General features: G+C 49.7%; 1 protein-coding gene across 4 annotated transcripts in view; it reads left to right on the top strand.

Moving 5' to 3' along the window:
- The window catches only part of PAX7 (paired box 7), a 101,467-nt gene that overhangs the window by 63,601 nt on the left and 24,749 nt on the right, over nucleotides 1-13,117 (top strand). For all 4 annotated transcript variants that reach the window (XM_087755248.1, XM_087755250.1, XM_087755249.1 and 1 more), the window contains exons 6-7: nucleotides 15-180; nucleotides 778-977. In XM_087755248.1, the coding sequence (XP_087611374.1) occupies nucleotides 15-180; nucleotides 778-977 (366 nt within the window). The remainder of the gene's footprint in view (nucleotides 1-14; nucleotides 181-777; nucleotides 978-13,117) is intronic.

A 13,117-nucleotide genomic window follows, 5' to 3' on the forward strand; every position in this document is an offset into this window, starting at 1 on the left:
CCTCTCCCCATCAGGTGTGGTTCAGCAACCGAAGAGCGAGATGGCGCAAACAGGCGGGAGCGAACCAACTTGCGGCTTTCAATCACCTGCTGCCGGGGGGCTTCCCGCCGACAGGAATGCCGACTCTTCCCCCATACCAGCTGCCGGACTCCACCTACCCAACAACCACCATTTCCCAAGGTGAGCACCCGTTTGCCTGCGCTGCTCCTCTTCTCTTGCCTTATGTCGCCCCATCGTCCCTTCCCTTTCTGATTCGTGACATCCCGCTAAGGCACTTGTAATACATAGGTGGTTGTCCTTTAGTTGGGAAGACCAGGTTTTTCCTCAAGTCAATGGAAACTCCACAGTTTTCTCCTCTGTCTCATGGTCCTTTCTGCTGTGTCGGTGTGTTTCATGACTGTAGTTCTTCTGCTCAGCTTTGAAATGGAGAGCACATCAGTCCAAAGTGAGTATCATATAGGGGATCCCTTTTTCTGGATAAAATTCCATACTGGGGCTCAGTGGAAGCAGTATTGCTAATTCCAGTTGGCTTTGGCCTTGGCCTTTACAAAGGAATTTGTGGCTTTGGTCTGGGGGAAAATGAAGAGAAAATTCAGATATTTCACCCTAGGTTTGCATATTTTCTACTGTCACATTGATATGCTTGTGCTCACATGGAGCACAGAGATGGCGGGACCCAGAAGCTGAGATCAGGATAGCCACGCCATCCATCCATGCTTTGCAGAGTCCTGGCTGTAACACCCTGTGACTCTCTACCTCTGAACACTCTCTCCACAGATGGGGGAAGCACTGTACACAGACCCCAGCCCCTGCCGCCATCCACCATGCACCAGGGAGGGCTTGCTGCAGCCGCCGCTGCTGACACTGGCTCTGCCTACGGGGCCCGACACAGCTTCTCCAGCTACTCGGACAGTTTCATGAACGCTGCAGCTCCTGCCAACCACATGAATCCTGTTAGCAATGGCCTCTCTCCACAGGTACGTGACCTGCTTCTCTTCTCTTTCTTTGGCTGACAGTATTTGGCTGATCCAGATCCTCCGAGAGCAGGGCAAGCTTCAGGCTATCACAGTGTATTATGGTTAACAAAGGAGTTATTGTTATTGTCACGAATTCTTGGAGGCAGCCTAGTTAAAGCAATTAGTTAATTTGTTTATCGGCAGTATCTCTATCCTGAGCTCAGCCCTGTACTGCCAGAGCATTTCTATCCTGTTAGTTCCTGTATTCAGGTTAGCACACTGTAATCGCGAACACCAGGACCTAGATCATCGGCATTCGTCTTCTCAGCCCTCCAAAAAAATGCCAGTGCAGGTGTGGGCCCTTTGATTGTGGATTTTAGCCTAATGACACCATGCTTGACTTTTTTAGTTACTTTTTGCAGGCTTGCTTTAGAAGTAGTCCATGATTTGTGGGTGACTGATTTAGAGATTGCTGAAGCCAGCTTCTTCAAGTCTGGTTGGAACATGGAAAGCCCTTACTTATGAAAGTGCCATGGATCTGAGCTTCCTCAAAACACAGGGATGTAGATCTGGGATTTAGTTTTGAGAAACTAATTGTCATGTAAACAGTTCTGCTAATGCTTTCCACAAGGTCATAATCAGAGGTGTAGATAAGCTTTAAAGGAGGAAAGGCACATTTCACACGCATCTGTTTGTGTAAAAGAATGGAGCATGTGTGTTTTAAGTTTACCAGGCAGCAGCCACGGCCTCCCCATGTAATATGCCCTTGATTTTTAAAATCCCTGCTTGAGCTCAGAACAGAGCGCCCGTGACCTGACTCTGGGATCTGTGCTCCAAGCCTCAGCCCAGCTGCCTTCCAAAGGGCCCCGTCCCAGGTTTGATCAAGGTTGCCGCCAGTTGCGTGTGTGGCTTTGCAGTGCTGCATGTGACAGAGAAGCAAGCCTCAGCAGCGTAGAGAGGTTAAAGCCTCCATCATCAGCCAGTCTAGAGAGAGCAGAGCTTGCGCTATCTGTGTGTTATGGGAGTAGGCTTGTGTTCTCCACTGGTGAGCTCCACTGAAGCCAGTGGAGATGCCAGGATGCATGCCACCTGAGAACAGCCCACTCTCTGTCTCAGTATCCTGGGATAAGAATTCTAATTTTCTGTCACCTCATTAGATAGAGCCTTGACCCTTCTCTTTGGTTTACTTGATGTAATCTGTTTTCCAAATGCACCTTTGCTTTTAAGTGGAACAAGGCACATATTGTATGCTGAAAATTAACAGCAAGGACTTGTATTCACGTGGTGCCTGCCATCCTGGAGGGGTACCAAATACGTTTTACTTGCTCTCAGTCACTTGTGAAATACGGAGACATATGAAGTGCACTATAGCAGTTGTTTCAGAGTGGCCGGTAACACTATTTAAGACAGGAAGCGCAAAATACTTTGAAACTACAAGGAGGAATTAGGTAGGCATCTGAAATGAAAAGGCTACAGAGGAGTTTAGAGAGGAGTCCAATAAACAGGGACATCAGAGAGGTATATAGATTTTAAGGTCCGATAGCTTGTGATCTCTGGAGTGTGAAAACAAACATTGAGTGTCAATGGAAAGAGGGAAATTTTGCAGCTTCTCTGAAATGGTATAAAAATCCCACTTCTAGCTTTGAATGGTCATAAGATAGAAAATGTAAAAGTGTGACTGGCATGAGGCTGAATATTGCCTCAAACAGTGTAATTTATGGGGGAAATAAGGAGACATCTTTCTGACAAGGGATTTCTAATAGCACTGGGCTTGGGAGATGAGCATGTAGTACGGAATTCAAAGGCAGACTGCAGGTTAGATGGTCCAGGGCATGTGATTAATTCAGATTATCACGAGAGCAATTTAGCACCATAGAATAAGTTAAGGATGAGATCCACGTGATAAGCTGCACAAGCACTAGACATATACAAGTCCATCATGCATTTTCCATTTCTGTAGCTTCATCATCTACTTACTAGTCCTGCTCACTAAATCAGAGGCTCATTGAAATGACCAGACCAACGCTTTTTCTATGCTTATCCCGCTCCCAAATTACCCTGCCCCCAGGCTCAGGCTGGGGGAAGATAGAGTCCTGAGCCAATAAGCCCTTTGTATGGGAAAGAGAGGATACATTATCTGGCAGTCCTGAAGAAAAGAGAGCTTTGCACCCCCAAGAAGGGGAGATTCCCATTTTCCTAATGCTTTTAATCATGTGAGGGCCAAGATATCAGGATATAAATTCTTCTATTTCTTTTGTGCATAGAAAGGCTAACCCAGGTTATTTTATGACTGCTTTATATTTGCTTATCTTGCTACCTTCCAGCCGTTCTAAGCCCTCTGCTGTTCCTAGTGGAAGGATGCAAGAAATACTCCTAACAGCATGAATGAGAACTCTGTAGAAGCATCTTCTTTCATGTAGTGGGCTGGGTAAAAATTTTGTGAGGTCTCAGTATGGGATACTCTGTGTAACTTATCTGTGCGTAATTCAGCTATTCCACGGCATTACAGGTAAAACCCATTGCACCTCAACCCTCTCCTCCTCCTGTCCAGCTATCTGTGGTATCTGGTTGCTCTCTGCAGGGGTAAATATCAACTACAGGGAAGGAAGGAGTTCAGGACATAGAAAAAAAAAATTGGAAACTTAAAATGATGGCGATTTGTCTGAGCTGCAAACAGACAGTTCTCTGGTTTCATCCCTTAGCAGCAGCAGGAGGGAGATTTCTTTGCAGTTTAGACAAGGAGGTGGGGGCCAGCCTGGCCGAGAGCTCCCAGCATTTGCTGCCACTCGGCATGCTATCCAGTTACCCCGGGATTGGGTGTCCCAGCCAGAATCCACCAGACGGGCTTGGTGCTGGCAGCTGAAATTCTAGAGGAGAAGCATGGCATTTCCATTCTCACAACAGAGAAAAGGGGATTACGTTTGGCCTCTGCGGGCTCGGTCCCCCCACGCACACCCGCACTTTAGTCCTCCCCCTCCTGACAGAAAGAGCAGACACTGCTGGAAGTTTTACCCAGCCTTCACGTGGGAAATGGCCACATTTCTTGCTTGTTTTCCAGCCTGTAGCACACAAAGCTTTGTGCCTGTCCAGCTCTGCTGCTGGACCCCCAAAGCATTTCCCATGCAGTTTCCCCAGCTTAGAGGCCGTTCTGCCTCTGTTCCAGACCTGCGACTGCCGAGGAGTGAGGGGTCAGCTGGGAGGTTTTGTCTTCCACTACTTCATCCCATGATGATGTTTTTTGTGACACTTCATACAAGAACACCGACTTGGTAGCACAAAGGGTAGTCCCACATGATTAAGCCGCTACCTAGCGTGATCTCTCATGTCAGACTCCTTCCTAGACCTTAGGGAAGGACCTCAGGGTAACCCGAGCAGTGAAGGGAAGGACCTCAGGGTAACCCGAGCAGTGATTTGTGATGGTTTCGTGCTGGGACAGCCTTTGTAGGAGAGAGATCTCGCTCTGAGTCTTGCCTGTTTGAGAAAGCGAACTTCACAGGCTGGCCAGCTGCAGCCAGATGAGTCACCTTGCATCTGTCAGGATGCACTCGGTGGCTGCAGCAGTCACGGATTACCAGAAAGTAGCTCAGTAGCGGGGCGCAAGAACACGCAGCAGCGAGGTCCCCGTCGCTCCCCAAAGGTCGCGTGGGTTAGCAGCAGCTGTCACAGATTCAGCTGGGCTGATTCAGTGGCTTGTAACTGCCTCCAGGCTGGCATTAATGCCTGTGCCAAAACTTAGCAAAGACACAGAGACCCGAAGCAAAGTTAAATATGAAGAGTGAGTAACCAGTTAGCAGCCATACAGAGTGTGATTTCTGGCCCTGGAGCTTCTGTCTCATCATTTCTCACAAGCGTGGGTTATAAACCAAGTGTTGTGTGGGTGGGATTTCATAAATACATTGCAAATATTTCCAACTCATTTTCGTCCCACAGAGGAGTCATTTGCCATTTATTTGAGAATACCTATCAACTTCAACTAGAACAAGGCCAGGCACCGAGACATCTTTAGCCAGGTCACGCTTCACACTGGCAGCAAGAACAAACTTGCATCCACCCTTTTCGAAGTTCAGACCTGTGCTGGTATCGCCCCTCGCTGTGGCTGGGGTAAGGCTTGTAGCAAATAGCTCATTACAACGGTAAACTCAGTATTAAGTCCAGTTATGCCCTGATCAACATCTGACAGTCCTTCAGTAAATGCGTATGCTGCAGTGCGGGCTGAGGTGGGAGGAGGTGAAGTGAATTAAGCAGTACATTACAAATCAACATAAAGAGAAAAATGAGGGCCACATTTGACTCTGCCTGTGCCATTTGTGATGATGGGAGATTCCCTGGGTGCTTTTCAAAGAGCAAAGCAGTAGGGTCATATTGTATTCTGGGCTGCTTTCAGCTCTAGCACATCTCTTCTGCCTTGTAAAATGTCTTCATGGTTTTTTAGGAGGATTTTGTCCACTTCGCCTCCTAAAATTTCTGCTGCCCTTTTAGATCCATGTGTCTGACCGTTCATTGTAGCATGCTGGGGTCTTGCAAGGGGTTATTCAAAAGCGAAAGATCATTAGTTTGTTGCAGATGGCCTCTGTCTAGCTGGAGAACATATTAAGGTATAGTTAAGAGTCAGGCGTTTCCTATACTTTCATAACATGTTATTTCTGAGACCTCTGAATCTTTTAACAAACCCACAGGATCACTCAGAGATTAAGACAATTCCAGAAATACGAAGAGCCAAGAGAAACTTGTTCACCATCTCATATTTGTTGCTTTAATTTTCTCAGGGCTTTCGGTGGCTTTTTTGCTCCATGAGCAAATTCATTCCCAGTGTAATGGCAGTATCTGAAGGTTGGAGTCAGATTTTACAATTTTTGGTTTATCAGCGTTTCTTCATAGTGTTTCTGGAGGGACACTTGAGGCCACAGGTCAGGCTCTGCCCACAAATTTACACTCTAAACTCGGGGACCTTCTTAGTCTGCACAACCGTAGCACAGTTCTGTTTTTCCTGACATTGTCCCAGGGCTCCGTTCTCTTCCACCGTCCAGGGTAACATTTTCCTCAGCCTCACTGGGGTGGGATTAGAGATCATCTGAATCCCTGTCAGGAGCACACTGATCCTGGCAGAAGCGTGAGAAGAGCCAGCTGAGGCCTTTTTTTGGGGGGAAACCTGGCAATTGGGAAGGACATGATGTTAGCTGGCGAGAGAGGAGCAGGCATTGCGGTGTCTGGCTCCAGCGAGGCAGCGCTCCTTCCTTCAGTGACACGGATCCCTTCTGTCTGGTTCCTTTTCTTCTTTTTTTTTTTTCTTTTTTTTTTTTTTTTTTTTTTGTCGGAGACACTGTGCCTATAATAAGCATTCAAAATGAGTCTTGCTGGGCCAGGAGAAGGGGAGGGGAAGAAAGAGGGGGAGGAGAGGGTGAGATTTGGGGGGGGAGGGGGAAAGGGAGGAGGGGGTTTAAATAGCAAAGAATTAGGAAAAAAAAAATCTGATGCAAATCACTAGTAGAGAGAAAATTATGTGCAATTACCCAAGCGATACTGGGCAGCCGTGCCCACCCCAACCAACAAGATCTCATTAACAAGCAGAAAATAAGATTGAAATGGTGTGTAAAAGAGCTGAAAAATGAATTTGAATGCTGCATTTGTCCACAATTACCCCCTCGTTCACACATATTTTATTGCAATTTTTTTATTATTCTTAATCTTTCCATCCCTCAAAGCAGATTGGGAACATCCTGGCATTACAGTTGCTGAGGGAGGAAGCATTAAGGATTCCCCGTTTCCCTGAAAGGAGACCCTTCTCTCGCTCGAATTTTAAAGGGTTGGTTTTGGACGGATAAGGATTCATTCCTCCGGCTTATCTTAGTGTAGGAACATGTTCTTCTAATATTCTTTAACCTCAGACGCTCTTGGGTGCCACCCCACACGAGGGTTTTTCTTTAACCTTGCCTCCTTGGTTCCTCTACCTCCCTTTTCCATCTCTCCTTCCCCTTTCTCCTGCCCTCCATTTCCACTCCAGTTTTTTTCCATGTGGTCTCTGTTCTGTTCCCCCCACGCCGCCTCCTCCGCGTTCCCCCTGCAGCCCCATCTCTCCAGAGGACCCTGATTCCCTCAAACGAAGCGTCTGCCCTTCAGAAAGTGGCTGCTGTCCCTTTTCTGAGTCACAATTATTCCTTGCACCCTGTTTCTTCCCCAGTGAGCCGTCTTCAGCCTCCCCACGACCTTGTGGCAGATTGCACGCAGGATTTTTGGAGAAGGAGGTGAACACGTGCGAAAATCCGTGCCCTTTTTTTTGCCAGGGCGATGGGAAGGGGGCATGGGAGCTCCAGGTTTCTCTCTGGGAGAAACGGGCTCTGCTGAGACTGCGTTGGCGTTTCCCCTTGCTCAGTGTCAAATGCGGCTCCATCTCTCTAAACTTTTAACCTATGTGTCCCAGGAAAGCTGGTAGTTTTTCCACTAAAGTTTCTTTCTTTTTTTTTTTTTTTTTATTTAACCAAACAAAGCCCATCTGCTCTTGTCAATTAGATGCCTCTGCTCCCAGCAAGGGAAAAAGGGGAGAATGGAACATTTTTCTCGTGTGAAAATAGATACGTATTTATTTGCCTGATTTCTAAAGACTCTGTTTCTGTGAGCGAAGGAGTAGGGTGTGAAGGGGGAAATTAATATCTGAGGGGCCAAAATGCTTCTGTCAGCCTTGGGGTTTCATGAGTTTCCTCGATTGATTTGGATGCTCAGGTCCCATTGAAAACTGATTAGAAATAAATAAGGCAGCATCTTATTACCTTAACCCTAACTCTAATGCTCTGGGTGGCACTGATCATGTTCATTCCTATGTGATTTCCACTCCAGACATTGTTCTCTGTGTGTATTACTGAGATGTTAAAATACTAGAAACACGGAAGGATTTCAGAGCAAACAGTTGGTTCCTGAGCCTTGAATTCGATAGGAGCTTCATCATTACCTTCGGTGGGTTCAGGATCAGCTGCTGCGGCACTGCACTATTTGTCAACTCAAGTATCAGAAGTAGGCAAATTGGGGAGAAAGGGGAATAAGGAGTAAATAGGAGAAGAAAAACAGGAAAAAAGACCTGAGGAGAATGACAAGACCAATGACAGCAGGAAGAAGAAATGCAGGGAGGTGTGAAAGTGTCTGAGAAGCCCCCAGACCTTAGAGCAGGGAGCACGTATTTAAGACACCCAGGGCTAAGAGACAGAAATCTGTACCCAAAAATCTTTAAATATCCCTTCCCAAACAAACCCTACCCGTTTACGGGGTGGTGGGAGCAAAGCTGGAGCCAGGTGGGTGGAACAGGCGTCGCAGGGGCTGTAATTCCTGCTGAAATCTGGACTGGACTGGTGGGGCTTTCAGCTCTGCTGAAACACCTCTCCTCTGGGTCCTGTCTCTTTTCCCCACCAGGGAGGGTAAGAGGGACTTGGCCGGGAGACACAGACTCAGAGAATTCAAATGCAGGATTTGCCCTGCTTTGTGATTAATAAGGGAACTCGAGACAAGGCAGGCAGGGCAGATAGAGAAAATGAGAGATTAGCAATTAATACAGCATCCAGCCTGGTGACGGGCATTTCTGAGCGACCTCTGGCATTCAGAGGCGAGCGTTTCGCCGCGTGGCTCGAAGAGCTGCAATAACCCAGGGACTGGGGAGCTGGTGCTGAGCTGCGAGAGGAATCAAGGGACCGCAGCGGGGAAAGGCAGCCCTGGAATGAGGGATGCGAGCTAGAGGGGAAGCTTAAAAGGGAGGAATGCAATAAAAGGAATAATTAGGATTCAGAGGCAGGGGCATGAGCGCGTGCTCTTGCACGCCTGTGTGCACAAGGGCATCAACGTCCTGTGTGCACACCAATGTGTGTGCCCATGCGTTGTGCGTGCCTGTTAAAATCTAGCAATGGTGTAACAGCTGTGCTCCAGCTGTGCCCTGGCTGTGAAAAGCCATCTATGATAGGAAAAATCTACAGCAACATACTTTGCAGTGGATCAGGCAGTAACCCTAACGTGCTCCCCTCTTTTCTTCCACAAAGAGGGGTTGCGGAAAGTGTATTAACTTCAGTGGGCGTGACAGAACAGCAGAGATACCGTGCTGGGGAAGGGGGTGGGACAGTGCATTGCAGGTGTACGCGGGTCCATCGCTCTCCTCGCGAGCCTCAAGCCTGCCCCAGCTCAGGAAACACTACGCATGGAAGGTGGACGCAGGATTGTGTGTTGCTCACATAGTGCCGTGTTAGGGGGATATGCCGTGACCTCCAGCTTTCCCAGAGCTGACGGATGCATTTCGAAAGGGGTCATTATTCAGTACAGCTTATTTTCTGTTTGCTTCACGATCTATGTGTGCTAACGATTCAGGAAGCTTGCATGCGCTCCCATCCCAAAGCCAGCCAGCTGCTGGGATCACTGACAGACAGGTTGCAGCATCTTGGGGCAAAGTTTGAAAGCAGGACTTCTGGGGCTGAGAGGACAGGGAGGACTTTGGGGGCTGTATCCTTCTCTGGAGCATCCTGGAGGGCTGCTCAGAAGAGCTGTTAGGTCCTGAAGCGTCAGGAGAGGCTTATGGGGCAGATGTACCCTAAAAGGACGCTGCGCTGGTCTTTTGTGTGAGGTGGAAGGGAGATCGGGTGTTGCGTCAGCTTGCAGAGCGTTCGTCGTGCCGCCTCTGTTGATGCACTGCGTGCGGAGCAGGGAGCAGTATACGGCTGTGCAATATGTGCTTTAGCAGTTTGGGGTTACAGGGCTGTGCAGGGGCTTCGGTAGTGTACGGGGAGTGTGGAAGTGCAAAGGAGAGGAGATAGAGCTGTGTGTGCAACAGATGAATAACGGGGGGCTGTCAGGTTGTGGGGTGCCGTGGGCAGGTTTCCACCTCGCACGGTGGTGGATGCGAGGGATGATGGCTTGGGTGCGGCGAGGCCTCCTGCTGCAAGATGCTGCTTCTTGCCTCCATCAGACAGGCGTGCACGAGATCAATTTACAGCGGAGGCTGAAGATCAGAAATCCTAGCGGGGTCTGGGGTGTGCGAGTAGTAAATTGATCAAAGGTGCAGAGGGTCTTAGCTCGCCACAGTAAGCTGGAGTCAGCCCTTAAGCCTATCCAGTTTGGAGATGAGGGAGATCTTATTTCAGGGAATAAGTACCTGAAAGGGAATTGTGAGCAACATAGGGGAAAGGGCGGGGAGCTGCTCACCAAGCAGATATAGGAAAATCACAGGGACTGGCTTGAGAGATTGAAGGGAAAGAGGCAAGGCTGACCCCAAGGGGGTTGTTCTGGGGTAGGAATTCACCCACCAAACCAGGGCAGAGCTGAAACAGGGATGTCCGAGTGGCACATGCGGGTGGGAGCTCTCACCACGATTCTTGCTTCAGTGCAAAGCTTGGTCTGGGACCCACTGATGTGTGGGGCCAAGCCTGGGTTGAGGCAGGCCCTGTGGGGAGCTCGCCTGTTAGTCTGGGGGAAATATCTGCGCTGCTGCATGCCCCACACCTCCCTCTGGCTGCCCTTTTGGAAGGACGCTCCCGACGGGGAATGGGGAAGAGGGAAAGCAAAGGCTGCTGTTGTCTGTCTTTCCCCTGAGATCCGGAGCGGCAGAGAGAGCCCCTCGCAGCCTCCTCTCTGTCTCTCTCCCAGCTTTTCTTCTCCCTCTCCCTTCCCTTCTTCCTCCCTCTCCTCTCTCCCTCCATTTGATGTGGAGGAGAGCTGTCTGCCATTCGCGCGTCTGTACCGAGAAGGGATCAGAAGTTTCAGCGAGCGCTCGGCGCCTCTCCTTTGATCCATGTCCTGAGGCCTGCTTGACAGCGGAAAAAAAGCATGGAGACAAAACGACTCAGTCAAAGTGATTCCTGACAACTGTCTCCATGAGATAAGGAAGCTCTCTGTGTCTTGGTTTTTTTTTTTTTTTTTTTTTTTTTAATACCGCCTCTCCGTTTCCATAAGAAGCGGAGTCCCTTTAAACCAGAAGAGCCAGCCAACAGCCAAGCTGCACAGAGAACAGCTGAGCAGAGAGCGCCTGGCTGAGCTTTATCATGTTTCCTGTCTTCCTTTCCATTCCTTTCCCCCTCTTTTTAAAAAAAAAAAAAAAAAAAAACCAACACCCTCTTTTTCCCATTTTTCTTATCCTCCTTTCTACATGCTGCGTTACCCTGCCGCCTTACCCCAATGCCGCCTCTAATTATGCAGTTGCAGAGAAAGCCCAGCGCATTTGCAGGTGGCCGGGACATTATTCAGCTCAATCCCAACCACAGGGAAATGCCTGACTTCCCTGCGAGGGGCTGAGGGGGAGAGAGAAAGCCCCATACGTTATCTGACAATAACCAATCCTTTTAGGGATCGGCAGCAGGCCTCATTAATAGCAAGGCATTATGCACCGCTGGCCACTTAAGTGGTCCTTAGAGCTGTTCCCCTGCTGCTGAGCCCCAGATTTTTTTTATTATTGTTTTATTTTTCTTGCCTAGTTGATGTCACTTATGCAGGGAGGTGTCCCCCCTTTCCCTTCTCGCCTCTGGGTAGCTTGCAGGAGTGAGTTTGCAAGGGCTCAGCGACACTAATCCTCACTGGAGGATGAAGGACTTGGCATGTGTGTTGGCACATGGGGGAGCAGGATAGACGCCTTGGAAGGGGACTGTGCTTGCAGCTGGGCTGTCAGGAGGGTCCCCGAACACATGGGCTCCCTCCAGGACAGACGCGATGTGAAAGGGACAGGGAGGTGGCCTCGCAGACCGTGGTGCTGAGGGCAACCTGGTTTGGACGCACGAGACAGGACCGCTTAATCCAGGTGAGGAGCTGGGGGAAAGCAGGTGTGGCATGGCTCACCGTGCTCCTGCGCCTCCCAATCCTCAACTTTGTAAGGCTGGAGGGGAACTGGGGTCCGCCTGAGGTGACAAAGCTTGGCTTAGTCTTGGCCCAGACAGGGGGAGATGGCTTAGTGATCCCTGGCAGGATGAGGGACCATCCGTGCTCCAGCTGGCTCAGGTGATGGAGACAGGGATCAGAGTTCATCCCAGTGACGCAGAGCCTCTTTGCCAGGGAGTTCCTCTTCCCCTCCGCTCTCTCCCCGTAATTAGGCTATTGTTGTAGCGGCTGCTCTGAAGTGAAACTCCATTAGCATGCAGGATGGGGGGTGGAGGGGAGCGAGGGGGGACACACGGAGGGAGAGATTCCCTTCCCCCCCCGAACTGCGCTGTGCTGCGCTGATAAACAGTAAATATCGGGGAACAGGATTTCCACATTATCTGAGCGCGGCAGAAAATCAAAATTTCAGTCTAAATCCGAGGAGACGAGGCTCATAAGCTCCTCCAGCTGATACAGATGCCGAGCCCAGCCGGCAAGGCTCAGGAGGCACAAAATAACATTTTTTCGTTCAAAAAAGAAAAAAAAAAAAAAGGAAGAAAAGAAAGAGAAAAGAATGAACGAGACGGGGAAAAGCAAGAAATATTTGGGGGCTGACTGCAAGGAGGGGAAAAGAAGAGGTGGTGCAAAGCAGAGCATTGTCTGATGTTGCAGCCCTTTTCTATGAGGAAATAAATACCCGGGTGTACTGGGGAGGGGGCTGGACACTGCCCATCCAATGAACTTTCCAGTCGGCGGCTCTGGCTCAGCAGAGTGTTGCTTGGGGATCGACCTGTAGGACACTAACAGCTGCTGGAGGATGATGGCAAACCTTTAATTAGCGATTAGAGTGCGCAGCTGAGCACAAATCCAGCCCCGAATTAGGAGCCACATGGGGTCTCCCCGACCCTAAAAGCCAACACCGGCTTCAGCAGCTCTATCGGGAGCATGGGTCCGCCAGCTCTAATGAAGCTCTGGGCCACGCGTGCTGCTAATAGCACCTCCGTGCCCTGCTCCAGCCCGGCAGACAGGGCAGGAGCCACCCTGGTTGGGCACCAGCTCCTGCCATGGGGACTTGCATGCTGCAGCGAGGAGGCGATGCCGAGGCTGCCTGGGAGCTGCTTCTCGAGGGGGCACAGGGCTCCCTAAAAATGAGCAGCAGTGGTGAGAGCAGGACAGCAATGCAGGAGAGCTGGGCTGGAGGTGGTCACTGGTACTGCAGTGAAAAAGGGACGCGGTCCTGCCTGCTTCTAGAGGAATTTGCTCCCTCTTTGTGGCGTGGTTTCACGGTGCTTTCTGCTCTCCTAGGGAGCAAGGTGGTTTCAGCACCAGATAGGGCTGGTATTCCTAGGGCG

The sequence above is a fragment of the Nipponia nippon genome, unplaced genomic scaffold (assembly GCF_047370975.1).
Source record: "Nipponia nippon isolate SJK-2023a ecotype South Korea unplaced genomic scaffold, ASM4737097v1 scaffold_19, whole genome shotgun sequence".
Taxonomy (NCBI): domain Eukaryota; kingdom Metazoa; phylum Chordata; class Aves; order Pelecaniformes; family Threskiornithidae; genus Nipponia; species Nipponia nippon.